General features: G+C 35.5%; 1 protein-coding gene across 1 annotated transcript in view; it reads left to right on the top strand.

Annotated features, from left to right (window-relative positions):
• Nucleotides 1–8811, top strand: part of LOC126236630 (heparan-sulfate 6-O-sulfotransferase 2) — a 43948-nt gene extending 35137 nt beyond the window's left edge. Inside the window, exon 4 of the mRNA XM_049946078.1 lies at nt 63–8811. Within this exon, the coding sequence (XP_049802035.1) occupies nt 63–383 (321 nt within the window). The 3' untranslated portion in view covers nt 384–8811. The remainder of the gene's footprint in view (nt 1–62) is intronic.
• Nucleotides 8812–12331: the final 3520 nt, after the last annotated feature.

A 12331-nucleotide genomic window follows, 5' to 3' on the forward strand; every position in this document is an offset into this window, starting at 1 on the left:
ATATATTTGATTTTTATGTACCCTTTTGTAATGTAAGAGACTAATATTATTTTTACTTTCAGATTGCACAATATGTATTTGAAGAAACTTTTAACTTGAGGTTTGCTGTTCCATTTGAACAACACAATGCTACAGTGTCAAGTGTCACTCTCTCAATGATCAGACAAGATCAGTTAGAAACTATCAGACGTCTAAATGATCTGGATTTAGAGCTATATTCCTTTGCGAAAGCTCTTATGTTTCAGCGCTTTGATCGCTTAAAGTCAAAGGATCCACTATTTAAAGAACGATTTGCACATTTGGGTGAACTGCCTGGGAGACAGAGTGATAGCTTTGATTGGGATCAGGTCATTTATGATGACAATAACATAACACAAAAGTAGTGGTGTAGACTTGATGACACTTACTTTTATATTTTGCATTATCATCAATGCACATAATTATTTTCTATTCATGTCACGATGATGACATGAAATCTTAAAGTGTTAGATGCAGTGCATTTTTAATACTAATAACAGCTGATATAGACAGCTAATTGTGACAGCTCTGTAAATATGTATTGTGTTTTTGTACTTAATGTACTGTTGTTAATAGCTAATGTACAGCTAAGAAGAGTTAATTTCACGTACCATAGTTGTATATACTTGTAAATTTCCCCAGTATAAACCATGTCATATCTGCTGCAGCTGATGCTATTATCACTTCCAGTTTTATATGTGGTGAATCAGTTTTTGATATGCCTTTCATCTTTATTATATATTATGTTACAAAACCTTTGAGAATTATGTACGCACATCTTATTGAAGTATTTATTATAGATTTGTTGTTGAGTTGCATTTGAGACTAATTAATATTATACGTCAGCTGCAAAAACTCTAAAGAAATAGAATTGTGTAAGAATTTAGGGTGCAGACTCACAAAGAATACTTTATTTATGAGGCTGTGTAGTTAAATAAAACACACATACACACACACACACAAACAAACAAACAAACAATATCACACACAATTAGTGTGTATATAGCATTAGATATGAAATAACCATTTGAAATTTCCATTGAAGTAACACGGATAATAACAGGCCACATTAACCCTTGAACTTATGGAAACAGACTGTGATTCTTTTTGACATGATGAGTTAAAGATTGACATGGTTAATAAGTGTACAGATTTGTGGGTACTAGAGGTGTAACAGGCAGAAAGAGGTCAAATTGATTTTTCTACTAAGCTAAGGCTAATAAAGTTAGTAACCTGCTGTAGGGGAGTGATTATCAGAACAGGAGGAGTCATTATTTTTCAAATCGGAGGTGTTTCCAGTGAAGACAGGAAACAAAAGGACTTAAGAACAAAGAAAAACGCCAAAAAGAAAGCAGAGAATAGGTATTCTGTGATATTGTAGAACAAGTTAATACACCGTAGAATTGAGGATTTACACACCTGATAAACATTGACAGGGTTCCTGTGCAAAAACCCGGCATCAGTACTTGTGGATGATTGTTTCAAATGGTGTGTTTTGTTGAGAAAACTTATGGATGGGTGTAATGAAATAATTTTTCTGACATGATTGATTGATAGTATGTTTTGGGTTTTGCAGATGAGTTGACAATTCCATTCTTTTTGTAGAGTGTTTGACCCTTACCTGACTCGTACTGCAAGTAATGTTTCTGCCACTGCTCAGTACCTGAACTCCAATCATACTGTAAGGGACAGCAGGGAGTGTGTGCACTTCCTTTTCTGCACCTGTCCCACTGTTCCATGAAATGTTCATTCACTCAATGTTTTCTTTGTTGAAGATGAGTGCATATAAATTAAGTGCCAGGTTACAAGACTTGCTTAGATTGAAACATCTTTGTTTCAACAGAGCCCTGCTGTCCACAGTATGACTGGAGTTCAGGTAGTGAGCAGATGCAAACAGGGTGCAGTGTGCAAAAAGGGAAATTGTCAGCTCAGTTTAAGCCCAAACACAAATCTTCAGAATATGTTTTGGCTATGTTTCCTCATACCATAAATTATTTGTTCTTAACTGTGTCTGATGCACGTATTTGTTTAGGCAAATAGTGCCATTTTTGTGAAGGTACAAATGATGCCTTTGTGTTGATCTCAAATGATTTTGCACTGCAACAAATTTTCAAAAGAAAATGAAACTGTCATGGAAATCTTATGGTTTAACATTCACAAGAAGACATCACAAAAATATTAACATATTTGGCTGTGACTCCCAAGTGATTTAATATTGTTTACGTGCATAATATCTCAACATGGTAGTGTTTGTCTTGATTCATTTCATTCTCCGATTCGTTTTTGACATTTGTCTGCTTAAGAACAACACAGTCTGTGTAATACATATCACCATATGTTTTCAGATTAACTTCATATGCATCTGAAATTGTATCTGTATTGTGTACAAATTTCATTATATTACTGCATACTAATAGAATTAATCAGTTTTTCCTCAGAGAATATTTTGAGGGTCTGTTCTAAAATGAATATTTCTTGCTTGTTCAGAACTTGTAACAGTTTGTATTTGTGATAACAGCTATGTATTTTTTTACACAGTTGTACAATCCATTGCTTCCATTGGATAATACCATCTCTCTGAAAAACTGTTTCAGTTTGAGTGCCATTTACATATTGTGGAACATATTTTATGATGGCATTACTTGTTAAATTGTGTCCTGATGTTCAGAATGACTTGTTAATATAATTCTACATTTCTGTTAAGTTTTAGCATTTTTCTTTATTTTTAGTCATTCTTATGCAAAAATTTTTGAAACATGGATTTCAAGCAAATGCTTTTTTGCTCAGGTATTTAATGAATACATGTTAGTGACAATGTGTGTAGGAAGATGCTGAATCAGTGTTAGTTTTGCTTGTACAGTGCATATGAAGTTGTCTTACGAGATTACCTCCTATGGAGAGAATGTACTTGAGTTTATTGTATTCTAAACTTGGTAGGTGTTTTTTTAGTGAGGCACCTGGTACCAAATAACTGCAGATACTGAAACAGTCACACACTGTCATTACTTCTTTACTCCCTTAATATTTGTTATCTGTTAGACTTTAGTATTATTTGAACCTATGACTGAAATCAATTTAGCGATAACTTTTTTTAGTTGTCACTTGTGTGTTTCTTAAAATCTTTTCAAGTAGCATCTTGTTATCTGTGGGACTTCGACTACTGCTGTTGTCTTCCATCACATGAGTGTAGTGAACTGGTGCTGGAAGTCACAATAGCCTACATGGTGTTGCATATGAATTGTACTTTTATTCTCTATTCTGTTCACATAGTGTATGGTAACATTTTTGATTGCAGAGAGAGAGTATCTCTTATTTTATATTGTAATATAAAAGTCTCTGATCCCCATAAATGAAATTTTTGTGTGCTTTCAAAAGTAGGACTGGCTAGAAATGGACCTGCTGTGTATCATCTTAATTTGTATATGTACCGTGGCAAACATCTGGAGGTACTTGTTTCACTGCAATGTGATTTATAGTTCTATTACTGCCAACACAATTTTTTTCATGTTACAGAGATGGTTCCAGTGAACTGTTAAAGTGTGGAAAGTATTGAAAAGATAAGCCTGCAGTTACGCTAGCAATAAATTTCACGGCATTATAATTGTGAATGAGAATCGCTAACAGTCCAAACTTTTAATCAGTCCTCTCTCAGGTTCCATCATATGACTGCTTGCTGGCAAAAATGATTTTACATAGGCATACAAATGATGCCTCATGAGGTTGTTGAGTGTTTTTAGTATAATGTATAATACCCAAAAATTGGAAAGATTGTAATGCCTTGAAATCATATGTTCAGATGTTGAAAAGTAAAATGTCTATCTCATTTTTTCGAGCTTATAGTTTGGAGGGAACGATCATACATGAAGACATTCTGTTGATGTCAGTATTTGGAATTCATTTTACAGATTCTGGTAAGATAACATTTTTTAGCATGGGATGCAGTAATCCGCTGTCTTAATATTCAGTACACTATTTTGGATGGAATGTGTGTTCAGCACCCCCAACTAATAATCATTTATTCCTGAAGAATTTACCACATTAGTTTTTCAGAAGAAAAATAGATATGTATTCTATATTAGTAATATTTTGTCATGTTAATACTATTTACCAACTTGCCATGATTTGGGTCACTTTGCTATGAAAGCGTGTACAATGACATTTGCTGCATTGTTTGTAAGATCAGTATAGATTCTGATCATGTTAGAAATTAATGTCTTTATTAAAAACCAACAAGTGTGGACAGTGGAGAAGAAGAATAGTGAGGAAGTATTAGGTGTAAGTTAAAAGGAAATAATGTATTAGTAGATTTGTTTGTGGAAAGGACTGTCCTCTTTATCAGTCTAGGATTTTATCATTAAAGAAAACTATACTGGTTAAATGAGTACCATTGGGCTGAGTTAAGTGTTTTGTCTGACAAAATTTTTAATAACAGCTTGTAAAACTACTTCAGATGCTGGAAGTAGTGGTAGGGAAACAAGTGGATAAAGTGAAGATTAAGAGATTAAATCATCTAAAGAAGATATGAGCTAATCCAGGTAGACAGAAAAGTTTTAAAAATTTGTTGCTGGCTGAGACACTATTCAGAGGCTAGAGATAATTAATGTTTGCGTAAAGAATGGAAATGCTATCAGTTATGAGGCAATATCAGAATCATTTGTGAAGTTAATTTCACCATAGACAATGAAAGTGTTTTACTATGCTGCCTGCTTCTAGGGTGCAGTGAAATTTGTTTCTCATAGTAGGGCATTGCCTGTATTGGGCACTACTGACAGGTTAAGGCTGAATGCTTAAGGGGGATTAAACTAGATTTCTGCCTTTCAAAAACAGTTGTTCTTTCAATTGAATAATGCAACCACACCACAAAGAACAACGTACTGCTTCAATATGTGATTTCCTTTTATTTCCTTTCCATTATTTTCACTGAGTGAAGTGGCACAGTAGGGAGACACTGGCCTTGAATTTGGAAAAGGTGCCCAGGCATCCAGATCCGTGTTTCACCATATAGCAGAGACGCTGAGTTGCAGATAGGCACAATAAAAAGACTGCCACAAAATGAGCTTTCGGCCAATAAGGCCTTTGTCGAAAATACAAATACAAACACACACACACACACACACACACACACACAAACAAACGCAACTCTCTCTCTCTCTCTCTCTCTCTCTCTCTCACACACACACACACACACACACACACACACACACACACTTCAATCTGAGCTTGTACTTTGTGTCTAATGACCTCATAGTCAATGGGACAGTAAGCCATAATCTTCCATTCTGGCAATCTGTGCAGAGGCTTCCTTGCTAACACTTTAAATAACAATGTTGGATAATCAGCTACTGTCATCAAAGCGTTACCTGAGACTTTTTTTTTCTCCCTTGGTATAAATCCTCTATTCAAATTATGCAGTTGCTAAATGCATATCTAAAGGACATGCAATAAAGATTTTTTCTACAGAAAAAAAGTGCTACAAGAGAAGTGCACTTCTCCTGCACATTATATTATTGCATTATATTGTGAGTGAGTTCCGAACAGGTTAGGTGACTAGCTTTTATTGTAGCAACAGTTAAGTAGTATTCAGATCTGAGAAAATTCCAGACCTCGTAACTCTCCTAAGTTATGGTAACTTATATTTATATTTCAAAGGAACTGTTCAAAAATATATAAGGAGTCCATTTCACATCAACCAGTAGGTATGCCAGGGCCGGAGACAGCATGGAGCTGATTAGAAGCAGCCCTTGAAAACTGGAAGGTTTTAGAATGATACAAACGATAAAAAAAAAATGGGGAAGACTAAGAAGCAAAGCACACACAAATCATATGGAATCAAGGTAGTAAAATATAACATGAGGTGCAAGTTAAAATGGGATCAAAACATACTTCCATAATGGTTGACCGTGAGTCCAATCCATGCACATAACTTTTATAATAATTGACCACATATCTGGCCTATGCCCATAAGCACAGTGCCTGTTAAAGGCTGTGGTAATGTGTTGCAGCCTACTACCAACCTTCTTGCCATATTTGGTGCTATCCTATTCATTTCTTTATCCTGCAGTACGTCAGGTTTTGATGTGATCACTTCTAGTAATTTTTTTGATTAGCACCCTTGTTAGTCTTTTTGCTGTGGACTAGCATTTTTCCTAAGGGTTTTGTAGATTACATTTCTTAGCTTGTGCTTATTCATGTTTTGTAACTAACATGGCTCCCATCCATGAAGGTCTTCCTGTATGAAGTTCAGCATATCTCAGCTGTACCCTTTTCTTTTCTCCTTTACTGCATTTACTGTTTTTTAATTTTTTTGTTTAGTTTATGAAAAATCGTTTGTGCAAAATTATTGTATGTATAAAGACATTCATCAACTTCATGAATGCCACAGGAAACTGTGAATACAAAATCTTGTTTAGTCCACTGCATTATTGTCCTCCTTAAGAAGCAGCTGTTTGTTGTAATTATTTTAATGAACATCATATACTGTAAAAGCATTGAGACATGTAGCTCTAGTTGAAAGTGGCAGTTTGTGACTGTATAATTATGATGTGTACAAAATATCATGATGCTGTGGACATATAATTGCAGGGCCATCAAATATAGCAATATTACCACAATTGTCTCATAGGCACCATTACCTGGATTCCAAAGTTATAAACATTTGCTGAGATTAAATTTTGATTCAGTATTTAGAGAATAGAATGTTCATATGAATTGGTGAGTTGGAAAAGTGGTCATGTTTCAGAAAGTAAATTTTTCAGAAGGTACAAAAAACTTTTTTTCTGCACAATATGTTTAAACATGTTGTCATGGAGTTACTGTATAGCAATTGGCCCCAGGTTGAAACAATATATGAGGGCTGTTTGGAAAATAAGTTCTGAATAGTTGTGGAATGGAAAACATTGTGCATATCAAAAATGTTTTATTTGCAACAGTTAGCTATACCTTCCAGCTGCTTCTCTATATAGTCGCCACTCTGACGTAGACATTTGTCGTAGCATTGTGCCAACATTCCAGTACTTTCATCATAGAAGGCAGCCACCTGTGCTTTTCGCCAATACTCTACACTGGGTTACAGCTCGTTGACTGTGCCAAAATGTTGTCTTTAAAGCCAGCGATTCATGTGAGTAGAGGTGAAACTCAGGGGCAGCCAGTTACAAGCCGTATTGTGGATGATCAAACACTTCCCTTCGAAAACGCTGCAGGGGCATCTTCATTGCCGCTGCAGAGTGTGGCCAAGAATTGTCATAAAGAAGGAACAACAGTTGTTTTATGTGGGCTGCATGACATCGGGCTAAATCTCTCACCAGGCTCTCATACTTGGCAGGAGACACTATTTCCTAGGCATCCTTATGTGCTCACTGTGCACTCAGAACTGAAAACAGCGACATGATGAGATCAACGGGAATACTAGAGACACTGCCCAACACATCTGTGCAAAGCTTCATTGGATTTTCACAGTGGTTTCTGTTTCGTGACCGATCAGAACTTACTTTTTAAATAGCCCTCATACACCATTACAATATACTTTAGCCTTCAAGAGTGGTCAGAAATGTGCTGGAGATGACCTTTTTTCAGAACAGATGATGATGTGGAGGAGGAGTAGAATGCAACTAGGATTCTGTTTGCGGCAGAAGAGTTGTGTTATGCAATTTTGTAACAGTCTATTCATAATATACCCAAAATACAACAACAAACAAAATACAGCAAAGCAGGCAATGGTGGGCATGCTTCATCTTTATCTTGTCCATGGGCACTGACAGATACTGTTATAAAATGGTTTCAACTCAACAGGTTCGTATTGTACAATTTTCGTTACATCATCTTGTGAATGTTGAACGCTTCTGTTGCTGGGACATGACCCCCTGTTATACCATCAACATGTACTTAATTCGAAAAACAGTGAGCATGACTCCTTTGTCAACTCACCGATTCATATATTGTCTATAACATGTTCATGTTATTGCAGAAATGTATAAATAATTTAATGAGTAAAGATAACAACTCGCCAAGTAATTGAGGTGCTAAGGCATCACAATCACAGAAACAAGAGTGAGAGTGTTGCTAACACTTGGATGAATCCTCCTTCAGAGCTGCAGTTTGTGTTTGTAAACACACACACGCGCGCGCGCGCGCACACACACACACACACACACACACACACACACACACACACACACACACACACACAAAGTGTGGACACATTGAATAGGCTAGAGCACTAGACACAGAGATACACATGTACTCCACTGCTCAAATTCAGCTGAAAGCTAGCAACATTGTCATTTTTATATCTTTATGTATGGACATATTAATGTTTTAAACATGTGCCCTGGAAAAGTGAGTTAACATACTGACAAATCCAAAGTCACTTCTAATTTTATTGAGAGTAATCTTCTATGATTTCCCACTAATGCACATAATATACTGGCTGAATAACATACGTAAAATCAATGAAACTGCTGTCCATATGTGCCTAGTTTGCCATTTTATGAGACTGCTACTTTGTAGACGTATTACATCAGTTCATGTGTTGTATGCATTTCATTTGCATTTAATGAGAAACTTCATGCCACACTGTCTCTCCTAGTCAACAAGAAATCTGATATTACACGTTGGCCTAAGTACCACATATGGATTCTGCCATTCAGACTTGAAGTGTCTGTTATCTCTCTTTAGTGGCAGTTAAGATGAATGAACCACTATTATAAACTTCGTATAAATATTTTTGTTACTTTTATTTTCTTTTGATTACAATGTTCTTTTTGTAAAGAAATAAACAAAGATATTTTAAATAAACACCTACAAGAGACACTGTTACTTCTTCCTCCTCCCTTCCCCCATCCCACATCATGAGCTGTTAAAAAATGGGTGCTTGGTAGTTCATCTGTGTAGTAGTTCTATCTGATAGCAGTGACAGAATCCAAATAGCATAAAATTAGACATAGTTTGCAGATTAAAACTTTTTTTCATTCCTCACTTTCATTTCTCAAATGACAATGAGGGAAAACAGCACATAAAAATTATGCTGTTTATTGTAACCCAGCTACCATATTTACAACCTGCTCCAGGGTAGACAGAGATAAATGCTAGGAATAACTGAGCAGAAATGTTTCTCACTGATGCAGGTGACTAGAATAAGTGTTTGAGGATGGATGCATGTGACAGTACTCTCAGCTACATTCCACTGGAATCATTGAAGACAGTGCCATAGCTTGGACTCCAGCTCATAATGTCGTCATGAGTGAAGCTTGAAAAAATGCACTTGAATTATGAAAGAATCCTCTAGATGGGACATGAATAGCTTATAACATAGGTGGCTGCCACCACACTGCCCACTGTTAACTTCAGCATTTATTTATATATTTTGCCTTAGAAGAATAAATAATAATTTGTGAGAATGTAGCTGGTCATGATTGCAAGAAAGAATGTGGTAATACTGGATCCCATTGTGCCTTGGGAAAAACTGTGTTGAAAAACATCATGTGTTTGCAGGAAGTTGGTACGCTTTGCAGCACAAAAAGTGAACGAAAAGAATCTTGATCAGAGTCATGTATTTTGCAGTACTGATGCAAATTAATGTAACAGGCATTACTTGAAATGTGAAGCAAAAATGATGCTATCTGTATTCTAGTCCTATTCCAAGTAGTCACATAAGCTTTTCTGCAAACAAAATGCACTTGTTAACTATAGAGACACTACAAAGCAGCAGAATTTTTCATGGTTGCCACTGTAGCTGAATGCTCAACCAGTAGGCTTTCTATGTAAGGAGGCAGAGGTTTGATTCCATGTTAAGTAGCAATGTTTTTTTTTCCCCCTCCCTACTTGTTTTAAGAGACACTAAAATGGAAAACAACACTGTTCAGATGATGTGCAGTTAATATTGCACAGTAGATGTGATAGTTTTTAGGCTGTGTATTTATTTTTGGTGCATATTCCATAGATCAATTAGCATGTGTAGGCACAAGAATGTGGAACAAGTCAAAACATGGATTTTGTTACATACTTGTCATTTATAAAACATTAACTGATATACGTATCATTTGCATTACACTAATTTATATGTAATGGTAACTAAGTATGAGTTACGGAATGTAATAACATACTGGCGAGCAATTCTTATCTTGTAATTTATTATTTTCCTATGACGCAAGAATATAATTAAGGGATTACATAATGATTCAGTTTGATTTAACTAGTAACAAAGAACTGTATTACATGTTTTAGAACATAAACAAAATGTTTGACATAATACATACAATTGCATGGGAACAACAAACAGAAATAAATATGTGAGAAGTGCTTTATTTATTATTATTATTATTATTATTATTATTATCATTCTTAAGAAAGAACTCAGCTAGACAAAAAAATTGTATGCAAGGATAAACCCACTTGATTCACATTTGAATATTATGACTTTGTTATGCTTTGTAGTGAGGAAAACTGTCAGTTATGAAGGTCATGACTGAGTAATAATGTGTTGTGAGCAGGTGGTGGTTAGTATTCTCATTCCTTCAAAAGACTATGGCAATAGTTTCTTGGAGGCACTTCGCACATAATTCTGGTGAGATTTTTCTGTGCATTAAATACTTTTTGATGCTGGTGATTTGGTCCAGAAGACATAACACCTAAGTGAGTGGAAGGACCAACACAGGCAAACTTTGATGTACTGATATCTCTTATACTGCAAATTATCCATGCTATGATTTAATTCGTACTTTGTGTGTAAACAAAGAAAATCGAAAGAAAGAACACATTTCACCAAGCATGGCCTACACTTAAACAACTCAGGTAAAGTGTTTCTTTGCCAAAAAATATGAGAACACATAAGAAATTTAAATAAAAAAAAAAAACAGTCCTAAAATATTCTGAGTACAGAATTACAAGGACAGACTAAAACACCCGCTTATGATGATTTTGTGAAAGCAAAAAATACCATGCTGAGAGACCAACAAGTGAAAACACAAGATTGATCTAACATTCCCTCATCTGCTGACGTGATCTTACCAACATTGAAAACGTCATTTGCAAAAGAAGAGGGGACATTGTCTACAAAAGAGGAGCTACCAACCACAGGATCAGTATTATTTGCAGCATCAACAGGAGTGCAAACATATAGCAGTAGATCTTCTGGCAGCAGTGCAGCAGCGTCTGGACCCATGGAAAGAAGCACAAGGAACAGGAATTGCACACAAAAGGAACAAAACTGTTGATACCCAGAGGTAAAAAAAAGCAACATAAATATAGAGCAATAGATTTTAAAAACAAATTGATTTAAAAATACTGTATCAAAATGTCCAATATGCATCTAACAAATCAGAATTATTAGAAGTGTTATGAGCTGCTGAACTACCCGTATTTTCAAAATGACAGAGCATAGTTAAAAGGAGAGTGAATGAAAGGTTTTCAATCTAGTAGGATAAAAAACGTAGCATCATATTGCAGAACTGGATGTAGAAGTGGGGGAGTAGTAATATATGTAGACAGCAGATTAGGGGACTGCACTCCATAAAAGATCATAAACTGCACAGATTTATACTTTGAAGCAGCAGCAGTGCAAATAACATTCATGGTGTAAAAATGCCTTTTAAAAGGAATATATTGATCACTTAACTCAAGAATCAAAAACTTTTTGCTGGAGGTTGATGTGCTACTGCACAGTTATGAAGAAATATTTTTTTGTAATAATAACAGACGCCTTAAATATAGATATGCAGAAAGACAGTGGTTACACAAGAAATTTTCATGACATTATGAGGACATACAATCTCCAGTTTCATGTAAAAAATCATACAGAAACATCAAGCACATTAATGGACCATGTTCTTCCAAATATACCTACAGAAAGACAAAAAGTTCAAGTTGTAAACACTATTGTTACTGACCACTTTTGACAAACAATTGAACTGTGAGATAGTACAAAAAGTGATGATAACACTGTGGCTGAATTTAGATGAACTAAACTTGGGAAATTGAGTAGACTAGGAATTTTGCTGAGAGCAGAAATGTTGGATGGTGTGTACATAGAGGCCATTGTAGGAAAGAGATGGGAATCTTCTGCAGCGTATTAAGACACCACATGGATAAAGCTTGTCGCAAAATATACAGAACAATTAGGTCTGACCCAAACAAAAGGTGATATGCTGTAGAAACTGAAAAAGCAAGAGATGGACTGACAGCTCTATAAAAATTATCAGAAAGAGAAAGGACACGAGTGTCATGAAGCTTACAAGCGCAAGAAAAAAGCATACACTAGGATGAAGCAAAGACCAGCATCAAAAACTCAAAATATAAGCACCTTCTAACATCTCTAAAA

The sequence above is a fragment of the Schistocerca nitens genome, chromosome 2, assembly GCF_023898315.1.
Source record: "Schistocerca nitens isolate TAMUIC-IGC-003100 chromosome 2, iqSchNite1.1, whole genome shotgun sequence".
In the NCBI taxonomy this organism is placed as follows: domain Eukaryota; kingdom Metazoa; phylum Arthropoda; class Insecta; order Orthoptera; family Acrididae; genus Schistocerca; species Schistocerca nitens.